This window comes from Otolemur garnettii, unplaced genomic scaffold, assembly GCF_000181295.1.
Source record: "Otolemur garnettii isolate 467f Iridium unplaced genomic scaffold, OtoGar3 scaffold00035, whole genome shotgun sequence".
NCBI lineage: Eukaryota > Metazoa > Chordata > Mammalia > Primates > Galagidae > Otolemur > Otolemur garnettii.
The window spans coordinates 8,937,188-8,950,933 of record NW_003852430.1 but is presented as its reverse complement, the minus strand read 5'-3'; the positions used below and the strand labels follow the sequence as shown (position 1 = coordinate 8,950,933).

General features: G+C 33.9%; 1 protein-coding gene across 1 annotated transcript in view; it reads left to right on the top strand.

The window, feature by feature from the left end:
• Positions 1–13,746, top strand: part of EYS (eyes shut homolog (Drosophila)) — a 1,547,934-nt gene that overhangs the window by 948,743 nt on the left and 585,445 nt on the right. The window contains exon 26 of the mRNA XM_012805052.1: positions 9,092–9,267. Coding sequence (XP_012660506.1) covers positions 9,092–9,267 — 176 coding nt within the window. The remainder of the gene's footprint in view (positions 1–9,091; positions 9,268–13,746) is intronic.

The window sequence follows — 13,746 nt, the reverse complement described above, 5'->3', positions numbered from 1 at the left end:
TTATTAATAATTACTTTGAATATAAACAGAGTAAATTGTCCAATGAAAAGAAATAGATTGGCTGATGGATTTAAAATTAAAAATGAAACAACTCTACAGTGCCTATAAGAGATTCATATAACCTGTTAAGGATACATAGATTGAAAGTGAAGAAAAAGAAAAAATAATTCTATACAAATGGAAACCAAATGATAGCAAGAGCAGCTATATTTACATCAGATAGAGATCATATATATATATATATAAATATCAGAGCACCTAAATATATGAAGCAAGTATTAATAGATATGAAGGGGGACATAGATTTTAACACAATATTAATAGGAGACTTCAACACCCCCCTTTCAGCAATGATGGGTTATCAAGATAGAAATCAATAAAAAGTCATTAGAGCCAGGCACAGTGGCTCACACCTATAATTCTAGCACTTGGGAGGCTGAGGTGAGTGAATTGCCTGAGCTCGATTTGAGACCAGGCATAGCAAGAGCAAGACCCCATCTCTAAAAATAGCCAGTTGTTGTAGCAGGCACCTGTAGTTCTAGCTACTCAGAAGGCTGAAGCAAGAGAAATGGCTTAGGAGTCTAAGGTTGATTAGCTATGACTCCACGGCACTCTACTAAGGGTGACAACATAAGACTCTGTCTCAAAAAAAAAATAAACTAAAATAAAAACATAAAAAGCCAATAGACTTCAACTTCATTCTAGATCAAATGGACTTCAAGATTAGCAGCTGCAGAATACATATTCTTCTCAACTGAAAATGAAACCTTCTCCAGGATAGATCATATATGTTAGGCAAAAAAGTGAGTCTTAAAAATAGAAGAAAATAGAAATTTTATCAAATATCTTTTTGACCACACTGTTATAAAACTAGAAATCAATAACAGGAGAAATGTTGAAAAATTAAGAGACATGTGAAAACTAAACAACATGCGCCTTACCAACCAATGAGTCAATAAATAAATTAAAAGGGAAATTAAAAAATTTATTGAGACAAACAAAAATGGCAACATTACATACCATAACTTGTGGGTTACAGTAAAAGCAGTTCTAAGACGTTTACAGCAATAAATATCTTCAGCATAATAGAAGAAATCTCTTAAATAAATGACCTAATGTTACACTTCACAGAACTAAAGAGTAAAGCAAGCCAAAGTTAGTAGAAGAAGAGAAATAGTAAAGCTCACAGCAAAAATATGAGAAATAGAGAACAGAATATAAATAGAAAAGAACAACAAAATGAAGAATTGTTTTATTTATAAAAAGATTTTAAAAAATTGAAAACGTTTAGGTAGACTAAGAAAAAAAGAGAAAACTGAAATACATAAAATTGGAGTTAAAAAAGAGAAATTACTTTTAATACAACAGAAATGTGAAGAATAATAGGAGACTATTACGAACAATTATATACCAACACATTGAATAACCTAAAAGAAATGGGTCAATTCCTTAACACATACAGCCTACCAGACTGAATTATAAATGAATAGAAAAGTTACAGACCATAATGAGTAAAGACAGTGAATTAGTAATGAAGAATTTCCTATTAAAGAAATGCCCTGGATCTAAGAGATTCACTGTTGAATTCTATTAAATGTTCACGGAAGAACTTACACCAATTTTTATCAAACTCTTCCAAAAAAATTGAGGATGAGGGAATACTTCCAAATTTATTTTATAAGTCCTATATCCCTTCGGTACTAAAACTATGCAAGAATACAAAAACAACAAAAAGAAAACTACAGGTCAATGTCCCTGACAAATTAAATTCAAAAATCCTCACCAAAATACCAGCAAACTAAGTTTAACAGCCAGCACTTTACAAGGATAGTTCACCATCAGCAAATGGGATTTATCCCAGGGATGCAAGGATGGTATAACACATCCAAATCTGTGTGGGGGAGTGCTGTGATTTGATATTTAGTTTAGAAAGAATTACTTACCATCCTTACAGATTGAAATACTATGCAGCCACAAATGGAAGGGAAATCTTGTTATTTGCAATAACATGGATGAAACTGGAGGACGTTATGTTAAGGAAAATAAGCCAAGAACAGTAAAACAAATAATGTATGATCCAACTCATTTGTAGAGTTGAAAAACTATAGAGTAGAATGGTACTTGCTAGGTGCAGGGGTGGTTGGTGATAGGAACATAATGTGGCTGAAAGGTTTCCAAAGGATACAAGATTGTAGTTAGATGGGAATTCAAGAGATTCAATATGGTGACTGTGGCTTATAATATTTTATATTCCTGAAAAGTGGTAAGAAACTGGATGTAAAATTGTTCTCACCTGAAAAATAATTACATGAGGTAATTCATATGTTAATAAGCTATATCCAGTCACTCCACATATACTTCAAAACATCATACTGTACACAATAAATACATATAATCTTATCTGTTAATGTATTATACATATATGTGTGTATGTATGTGCATATTAGTGTATATATGTATGTATGCATGTTTTTGGTGTAATAAGAACACTGGCTTTATACACTCCCAAGATTTTAGATGCATCAAATTGATTGATGAAAAATAAAAATTAAATGATGCCTGTGGAATGTTATACAAAAGAGTAAAAGTCAGCTAGGCACCTGTGGCTCAAGTGGCTAAGGTGCCAGCCACATACACCTAAGGTGGCGGGTTCGAATCTAGCCCGGACCCGCCAAACAATAATGACGGCTGCAACCAAAAAATAGCTGGGCATTGTGGCGGGCGCCTGTGGTCCCAGCTACTTGGGAGACAGAGGCAGGAGTTTCGCTTGAGCCCAGGAGTTGAAGGTTGCTGTGAGCTGTGAAGCCACCACACTCTATCCAGGGGGATAGCTTGAGGCTCTATCTCAAAAGAAAAAAAAAAAAAAAAAGAGTAAAAGTCAATGTAACACAATCATCCTCATCCATTCAATGTACAGGTTTGACAATGAAACAAGTGAAAACATGAGCCGCTCTTCTGATCATGGGAAAAGGATTCCTTTTCCACACCACTGTGGAATCCTTAGGGCTCTCACATAGGATAATACCATGGGCCTCGGACCTTTCTAAATATAGGCCTCAGAAAAATTGAGAGCACATGCTTGGAGTGCCTATTGTTAAAATAAATTTTTGTTGCAAAAGTTTCTGTTTCACTTCCAGGGAAGGTTTTCTTTCCCAAATGCTAACCAGAAAAAATTCTGTTATCTATTATAATGAAATAACTTTGCTATTATTATTGCTTTCCTGTTGAAAAACTAAAATCCAAGAAGGTTAAAAGATTTATCAAAAATCCCACAAGTTTAAGAGATAAACTGTATAATTGAACCTAGTAGTCCTAAGAAAAATTAGATTTTATAAGTAAAGTGGAGAAGTGAAATGACTTTTCTGGGGGTAACACAGAGTAAATGAACAAATTAATACTAAAAGTCTGCTTGCAAGTTACTACATTTATAATATAACATTCTAATTCCTAAACAGTATATTAAACTGAAATCTTTCATAGTTATTTTAGGATATTTGAAGCTTACAATTTTGTAGTTTGACATAGCATTTGGGGATTGGGTCAACTAAAATTCAGAAATTAAAAAAGATGCTGGTGCCCATGTTCAGTGGTTAGAGCGCTGGCCCTATGTACCAGGGTGGTGGGTTTGAACCCTGCACAGGCCTCCTCAACAACAACAAAAAGGAATTAGAAAGGAACACTCATGTTGCCAAATTTATTTCATGAAGCTAAATAAAATGTCACTATGAAAATCTGAAAGGGCACCATGAAAAATAAAAATTGAAAGGCAATTTCAGCCATCAGTATAGATGCAAATATCCTAAACGTGAATTATTGCAAATTAAATCATATATGTTCACAAATCATAAGCAATTTGGATTTGTTCCTCTGATAAAATAATGGTCAACAATATCAAACTTATTTACAATACAATCAATACTAAGTTCTGCTAAGAATTTCTACCAAACTAAGAATAAAAGAAAAGTTCCTTAATGGTTAAAAAAAATATCAATTAGAAAAGAAGAGCAGAATATTATACTCATAGGTGAGAGTTTAAAAGCCTTCCCTGCAAAATCAAAATGAGAAGCAGAATCTCATTATCATTCAGCTCAATGTTGTTTCTGATCATCCTAGGCAAGGTAATAACCTAGTAAGATATTTTAAGAATTGGAAACAAAAGAATGAAAAATCTCATTACACACAGATGATAAGATTTCAAAAAGGTTGCTTAATATATATCAGCAAGTTGCATTTCTATATACCCATATAATGAGGAACACAAATACACAGGTATGTTACAAAACAGCTGTTTAAAATGTCAGGAAACCCATAAGAATTCTCTAAATTAACCTAAGAAAATAAGCACATGATCTTTATGAAGAAAAATGATGAAATTATATTAAAACTGTTTCAGAAGCTCTGATATAATAGAGATAGATACAATGTCCTTCTACAGAAGGGGAAAGTATCACAAAGATACCAATTAGTCGTCTCTTGGGAACTGTGAGGGACTGGGGACAGGAACCCCCTCCCCCTCCCAGGGACCCATCCTCAGCCATATCACCCTCCCTCCTATTGATACCCAAATCTACACATCCCCGAGTCCTACACTGGACACTGCAGAACCGGTGGAACGCACATATACAAAAAGGTAGGTCTTCCGTGAAGGAGGGTTTCAATACTGTGAATACCATATTTTCTATCCTCATTTGGTTGGGGTGCAGAACCCACCAATCAGCAGTGCTGGCTGGCTGTGTTATGGAAAAAAAAAATCAGTGTATAAGCAGATCTGCACAGATTAAACTCATGCTGTTCAAAGATCAATGAAATGTGTACTTTTTCTATTAAAATCAGTGGAATTTAAACCAATTTTTGATGAGAGTTTCCATAGCATGTAATGGGATATTTGTACATATAACTAATTCCAATATTTATATAAAAGATAACAGGGCAAAAAAGAATCACAATTTTGAAGAAGAAGAACACCAGGCAGGACTTGCCTTGTCCTATCCCAAGACACACCAGAAAGCTAATTAACTCTGTATCTGATGGGTCTGGGCGAAAGTCTGTCCAGTGGAATAGGATAATGATTCCAGAAGCAAAGGAAATGTACGTGGAAGGGCGCAGCATGGCAGAACTAGTGACACAGAGGAATCAACCCAGGATGACTGTTCTCTGTGTTACCCTAGAATAACTGGTACTCCACCTTAAAAGCAAAAGAGAGATACGAAACGATTCTATGCAGAGTGAATACTGAACACTTTTGCTATAGACAATGGCAGCAATATTTTTAAGCAGGGGAGTGGTGTGATTTGATTTTTATTTTAGAAAAAATTACCATCCTTACAGATTGCTATTAATGATTTGGTTTTTTGGTTGGTAAAAGAAAAATATGACCATAGATGTGCTTCCTTTCAAAAACATTGTTGATTGAGTTTAGAAAAAAAAATTTCAACTTACTTGCCTAGTTTTCCTAGAGCTTTCCTTGCAACAAGTATTTTCTTAAAATCTGCTTCTACCTGAACCTTGTATTAACTTACTTGACTTACTTTGGCTACACTAAGGAAACTTCAGATCTTAAACTGTTTAATTTCAGCATTATTGGTCATTTTTAGCACTCTTTTTGTATTATACAATCAATCCTTGCTCTACAATATTGTGATCTGTATAAATTATTGACACAGTCAATGGACTAATCAATCTGTGGAAATCTTTGAAAAAAATATTTCACAATTTATTTTGAAATATGCTTAGTTCCTGCAAAAACATCTTAATGTATCATAAATACTTAAATTGTCAGAAAAAAAAATCAATGTTTCAAGAAGCATGTATGAAAAACCTTACCAAACCTACCACATAGTAAACAGGTAAATGTTAATTTTCTTACGTTTTCCTGCTTTGTTAATCGAATAGGGATGAAATAAAATGGATTATGTGGAGCTGGAACCTAAAATGAACTAGACATAATTTGTGGAACATGAGCGTATAAAGTATTAAACATAAAAATATTGTGTAATTATATAATGTAAGTTTTTCTTTTTAGAAATCCACAAATTAAGAGAGCCACATTAGAAAATATATATGCCTAATAAATGATTGCTGATTTTCTTACTGATAGAATCAAGAATTACAATGTGATATAGTTTTTTCTTATAAACATTATAGTCAACCTTTCTATAGTAATTAAGTGTTATATGTAAGTTTTTCTCGAATTAATACTTCATTAACAGAAAAAGTTGCACATATGCGTGAAAACCCCTCATGTGTATATCTTACAAATGTTCCCTTTAACTTTTTTTCCAGATATTACTTTCAAGAAATATGGAATAGAAATCCATTTTACACTTTAGTTGCAAAACACTTCTTAAAATTCAGCTGGAGTTACATTCTCTAAAGAGCAATTCTTTTAATAATTATTTATGGATTAGACTGACATTGAAAATAACCTACTAAATATAGGGCTAACTCATACATATCTTTACTTAAACCATATAGTCATTATAGAGTCATTATCAAACTATCAGTCTTATAGAAAACCCTGGTATTCAATTATTCTCTCATAATAGTCCAACTTTCACATTTAATCTTATGTAGAGATCATTAACTATAAAACGACTCTGTTCTTTAAAATCTATTTAGAATTTTATGATCTGCTAACCATTAAACTGAGAAATGGCTCAAGCTAAGATTCCTTCACCCTTTTCTAACTTATGTATTTGTTTTAGTAAAAGGAAAATGTGGTGTTAGAGTGAATCTTCATTATTTCTCAAAGAACTAAATATCATACCAATTTGCTTTATTTTGTTTTTTCTGCATATACATGTACATACACATACATAGACCTCAGAATCCCTGGTTATTTGCATATTCTAAAATATATTTATCTTATTATTTGTCTATTTTGTTTAAAGCCCTTTCTTTTGCAATAGAAAGGTATAATCATAATGAGTTCATACAATTTAGATAAGTATTCTTCTCTTTAGGAAGATAAAACTGAAAGGCAGAAATGTATTATTTAATTCTAGATAATGAAAAAAATGTGTAGAATTATTATTTTACCTTGGCCCACCTTTACTGGAAATAGACTCTCTACTTATTTTTTTTTCACAAAACTATTTTGCACAAGATAAAACTATTATTCTCATCTGATAAAAGCTTTTGATAAAGGAAGTATAAAATAAAATCTGCATACATATATTTGAATATGAAGCACCATAAATATGATTGAACACACCATGCAAAAGATTTTATGGACACTTTTAAATCTAAACCTAACTATATAGAATATAATTTTCCATGTGCATTTAAACAAAAGCAATTATATTTCCCTAAGAGATAGTAAGTGCTTTCACTTATTTGACAAAAATCACCTATTATTCTGGGTACTTAGGGGAAAATGATGACCCAAACTGCACTCAGGTCACTTAACAATTGAGTGCACATGTTGGTTTCTATACAGATAACTGGCCACATGATTACAAAACCACTTAATTTTTAAATTTTTAGCCTGTAAAAATACGTATCTTTTAAGTTAGCTGTTGTCAATTGGGCAATATATTTCTTTCTACGAGGGTTAAAATATGTACTTCACCAATATTGGGTCTATTCCTATTGTAAAGTTAATTTTCGTGAATATTTTACATTCTTTCACAATACGAATTTTAAATCAAATGGATATGTGTCTCCATTCTCAATTCACATAAAATTCCTAAACTATTTAATTTTTAAACTATTTAATGTGTGAAATTTTATTGCACTGTGCTTTCTAGATCACCATCGAAAGTTTATAAGAAAAAGGTATCACTCTAGAGCCAAAAAATTAGAATATAAAAATTGAAAGGACATTGTTTTCAATCTTTGAAAAACATCCTTCACTAGTGAATTCCTTGATTAAAAACACACACACACATACTCTTTTATGTCTATGAAATACAAATGGTTTTGTTAGTATTTTGGAACTTTCTTTTCTTTTCTTTTCTTTTTTTTTTTTTTTGCAGTTTTTGGCCTGGGCTGGGTTTGAACCCGCCATCTCTGGTATATGGGGCCGGTGCCCTACTCCTTTGAGCTTACAGGTGCTGCCCTGAAATTTTAATCTCTAATAAAAAGAAAGAAATTTTTTTAGGACTAAGTGATTATTTTGTAGAAATTTTTACAGGTTTGAACATTTAGCATAATGAGTTCTTGTAAAGTTTCACTGAAAATTTCAAGTAAAATTATACACAGGATAACTGTGTATAAAGTTATACATAGGATATGTGGTCTAGGATATGAAGTCTATTGAAGTTTTGAAGTACAGATTCAGAAAACAGTGTTTTCTACAATGGACAGCAAACTACACTCAGCTCATTTCATAAATAATCTCTCCCTATTAATTATGAAAGAATTAAAGTTTTAAAAGAGAGAGCGAGCTTGTATATATATGTGTGCATCACAAAAAGAGCAACAGAAGTGAAAAAGGAGATAGGCAAATCCCTAGTTTCAGGAATGTCATCAACAAATACAATCAGCTAAGTATTTATTAGGCCAAAAATCACTTTCAATAATAATAAAAGCAATTAATAACTTAATCAAAAAATAAATCAACTAAGCTTCATTAATCTCATATTCATAAATTTAAAAAATTCGATGACAGGACTTTGTTCGTGTCTCAAAATTTTATCTGAAAAATTATGACTAATTAAAGTAACATCCAGAAGCTCAGAGACAGAGATGTGTTTAGAAGCTCAGATAATACAGAATATGGACACAATCTATGCTTCTCAATAATCTTTATCATCCCATTACATTACCTCAATCAAATTAACAATAATAGCTACATAAATTATAATTTACAGATTTTGTTGACCAGTAACATAAAATCTAAATAAAAGCAGTGTTGAAGAATGATCATGTACATGTAGTTACTTTCCAAGAAAATGTTATCATGAAGCCCTTAAAGGTAAAGAAATCATGACACCAACCACTGTGACCAGGCTGAAGAAAGTGCGTGCCCAAGCTTCAGATAGGCAGAAGAGCCACATAAGAGACATTTCAGAAAATGTTAACATTACTAATGTGAAAACCAGGGAGTATGTGTACCAAACTAAATTCTATTTTCCTTCTGACTCCACAGATTTCAATTATGTCCATTATTATGGAGATTCCTACCTAGAATTTCAGAACGTGTATATAAATCCACACAATAACATCACCCTAGAATTTCAGACCTTCGCCTCCTCTGGTCTCCTGCTCTATGTCACTCAAGACTCCAATTTGATTCAGCTGTTTATTGAAAATGGTACTTTAAAGGTAAGTCATTTGGTTCACTTAATCTAAAGAACATTTTAGGAAGTCTGTCCAAGTCTCTGCTTTGGTGGTTATTGTCAACATGAAATTTAAATTTAACTCTGCCTTTTACGTTCACCACCAGGATGTTTCTTGCTCTACTTTTGTGCTTTTTTCCTGTTCAATGTCTTTATAGGAAGCAGTATGTTATTTCAATTCACATCTTCATTTTCTCTGTTTTCAACTTTTCTTCCACTTTTATGTTGACCAATTTCTGATAATAATTGTTGCCTTTTTTTTTTTTTTAAACCTTACAGACAAGTATGGCTTGGAAAGGCCTGAGGAGCACGAATATTTTCTCAGGGTCCTGAAAAGAAAACATAGTATTTTCACAATAATACTAAAGTGTGTTATTTGGCTTTTTTACTTCCACTCTCTTAAGTGTATGCTACAGTGCCTCAGAGGTCACTAATAGAATGTGTGCTTATTCATTTCTTAATTTTAAAAATATCTCTCTTAATGTTTAGCATTTATTGACATAATCCAGTAGACAGGAATTCTTTAGCATTCTCAGGAATTTTTAATAGAGAAAGGCGATTCTGAGATCACAAAGTTTGACATTGCTGGTTTAATACTTGGCAAACATTATAACCACCTTCTGCTAAAAGTGTAAGATTACATGGCTAATAAAAATTTTGAAGTCAATCTTGACTTGAAAGTGAGTGCTATTTCCCCAGCATCATTCTACCTTAACGTATCTCTTCATATTCCTGTTCTGTACACTCGGGTTGGGAGAGACATCTCAGTCATCATTGCAACAAGGTAATTAACTCAGGTTGAGGTGGGGAACCTCCAACCCTGGGGCCACATGTGGCCTTCTGGATCCTTCAGTGTGGCCTTTTGACTGAATCCACATTTTACAGAACAAATCCTTTCAATAGAGGGATTTGTTCTGTGAAGATTGGATTTAGTCAAAGACTGCACGTGAGGATTTCGAGGGCCACAGTACCCTTGAGGTCACAGCTTCCCCACCCCTGCTTCTACCACTTATTGTATTTTGTCTACATTTCTTTTATGATGTGATTTAAGTAAACACACCATGAATTTCCATGAAAGGGTGACATACGCCTTATGGTTCAAATAAACTAAGTTCTGCTTGTTTGACATACTGTAAATGCTCATCTATCTTAAGCAATATACACAATTTAGCATAATTTATGATATCATAAATAAAGGCCAACTTGACATAGCAGAATAGTAGAAGCAAGAATATTTTTATTCATTCATGTATTTGTTTACTCATCCATTCAACAAATATTTATCACCAGTCACTATGCTAAGGGAAAAAATAAATTCACAGTAATAAACCAAGATATGTAGGAATTATAAAATTAATGAATGAAAAGAGAAACTTATTTCTCTTTGTTTTTATGAAAAGACTACATGTTGGTATGTCTATAATAATAGTTACTATCATTTGTTGAGTTGCAATTATTTGTCAGTCTCCATCTTATGAAAATGTATTAAGATCATGAATTTTGGAGCTAGATTATCAGAGTTTAAATCCTAGCTCAGCCACTTACGATCTTTGAGACCTTATAAGGCCTTTGTGTTAAAGTTTTCTAACCTATAAAAGGAGCGTATAAAAACTGTTGTGGTTTAGATTAGTAAATGAATAAATTTTGGGAAGTAAATGTCATAAGTGAGTAAATAAGTCAATGCACGTGGAACACACAAAATGAATATGTCTGGGGTGCCGGGCTCCCACCCTGGTGGCAGGGTCCTTTAAGAACTGTGGAACCAGTGATGATCAACTGAGGAAATGATAAAGTTAAAAGTAGCAAGAAATAAAGAGGGAGCACACAGGGGACCACCAGTAGCTTGTGGTGTTTCAGTGAGTGGCCCTTAGTGCTGGTTCCACACAGTTTTTATCAAAGACTATTTTCTCATTTAGCCGAAAGGGTAAGCTGAGGAAGAGAATAAAACATCAGCAGTTTCTCTGAGTCAGCCTGTTACTTCTTATCCTGTCTATAATCATTAACTTGAAGGGTCTGGGCAGCCTTGAGAAAACTGGAGCCTGAGCCTGTGTGGGGGCAGCCTCCTGTCTGTGGTCACACACACATCCCTTGGGGGAGGTCAGACCCCACTAGTTACTCTGTGGAACACATGCAGTGGCATCAGGTCTCCTCTGAAGAACCAGTGGAAAAGAGGGCTTTTTCCCTTATCTCCACCTGGAGGCATTTCCCTCTGTGGTTAGGATACAAGCCCTCCTGCCCATTAACTCTGGGCTAGAGCTATTCCCTTGATCTCTGCCCTGACCATAATACAAATCCCCACAGTGGGTATTGGCTTTGCCTGTTGACTGGGCAGGGGTCAGCCTAGTGAATGTTCCTTCCCAGGCCTTGCATGCAGCTTCTGCTATGGCCCCTGTTCTTCAGAGCACTTACAGACCCAGCAGGGGTGTTTGCAAGCTGTACCCCTTACAGGCCAGGTTTCTAGTAAAAGCAGACACTGCTCAGGAGCTAGCAATTTACCTGCTAGTTTAAAAGTAACCTAGCTGAACTGTTTTTATTCTGCTTTGCTCAGCTTATTTCTCTGTTTTTCCCCTTTTCTGGGGGTGTTTTCCCTTGCTAAGAATGGGGTCTCTGGTTCCCATTCTCGTAGCACTGGGGTAGAATACCCGTGTATGAGGGTTAGTCGTTTTCTCTCTGCAGCTTACAAAGAGCCTGCAGGCGAAATGGAGGCTTTCCAAGTTTTTCTGTATTACATATGCTCTGCTAAATCTTTAATGATGGCAAATCAGGAATTTGTACTTTGCTATATAACTCCAAAAATCCATATTCTTTCCATTATATATCACTGTTTCCTTGGATGATTTAGAGGAAATCTCCATATTATTCTATCACCATAATTTTAAGAATTTTCTTGTTCTGCTGTGATTTGCGAGACTATGCTTCAATTTCCTCATCTATTTTAAAAGTATAATCATATGTGGAATGCATTTACATTATAAGTTTTACAATGCCATATTTACGATTGAACTTTTAGAGTGATCATAATTTAAGACCTATTCAGATTCTAGAAATGTGAATTCTTTGAAAGAAAAATTTAGGCCAGGCACAGTGGCTCACTCCTTTTCCTTGCACTCTGGGATGCCGAGGGATGAGGATCCCTTGCTCAAGAATTTGAGATCAGCCTGAGCAAGGGTAAGACCCCATCTCTACTAAAAATAGAAAAATTAGTCAGGCTTTGTGATGGGTGCCTGTAGTTCCAATGACTCAGGAGGCTGAAGTAGAAGGGGTGCTTGGGCCTAGGAGTTTGAGGTTGCTGTGAGCTAGGCAGAGGCCATGGCACTCTATCCTGTCTCAAAATAATAATAATAATTATAATTTAGGAAAATTGGAGTTTTAGGAAATCTTATTTCAAATCTAATTTTTGAAACAATTCTTATTATTTTTTTATTAAATCACAACTCTGTATATTGATGCATTTATAGGTTTCAGTGTTCTGCCTTGTGAAATAAATATTTTATCGGCTTGTTACCATATTGAGGAGATAAGCAAATGCGTCCACTATCTAGATTCAAATGCCAATCACCCTACTTATTAGCTGTGCAACAACTCCATGACCTTCCCTCTCTAAAGGCAAATCACTCCACCTCAGTCTCCACCTCTTACTAACAGAGGTGATAATAGGATGGAGCTTATATTTCATAGATTTTTATTTATTGTTTGTTTTGCTTCATGAGAAGGCAGTTGACACTTGAAAAGTGATTTTTAAAATCCATAACATGGAACCGGCATTTTATAGATGGTGCTATTGTTTTATGCATATCATATAAGAACTGTTTATAATAAAAGAAAAAATGAAGTTAACAGAGTTATCTATACAATATTGCATATATGTTTAACTTTGACAGCCCTGAGAATAGCAGAGAATTGGCAAGATGCAGTAATACCTACTAAATAACTTTCTGATATGTATTTTTAAATTAAAATTTTTCTTATTTTATCATTTTATCTTAAATAGCTAGCAATGTAGATTTTAGAGTATTAAACATAAGGAGTAGCTAAATTTCTATCCACCATTGTAAAATGTATTAAATGTACTCTTCCGTAAACTTGATTGTGTCATGTACACAGAGTGAGAATTCTATAAATAATCTCTGACTTGTACTTAGTGACACATGGCTTAACAAGAACGCATAACCAAATGTTATAAAACTGACTTTCCTGAAAAGTGCTTGTCAGTTCATTTTTTTTTTAAATCTCAATGATGGTTTACATACTTCTTAAAATCAGCTTGCAGTAGATAATTTTATAAAGGAAAAGAATCTTTTGCAGTGGCCAAACAATCATAAAAAGTTAAGATATATGGCTTGGAGCCTGTGGCTCAAGCAGCTAAAGTACCAGCCACATACACCTAGGGTGGCGGGTTTGAATCCAGCCCGGGCCCACCAAACAACAATAATGGCTGCAACCAAAAAATAGCCGGGAGTTGTGG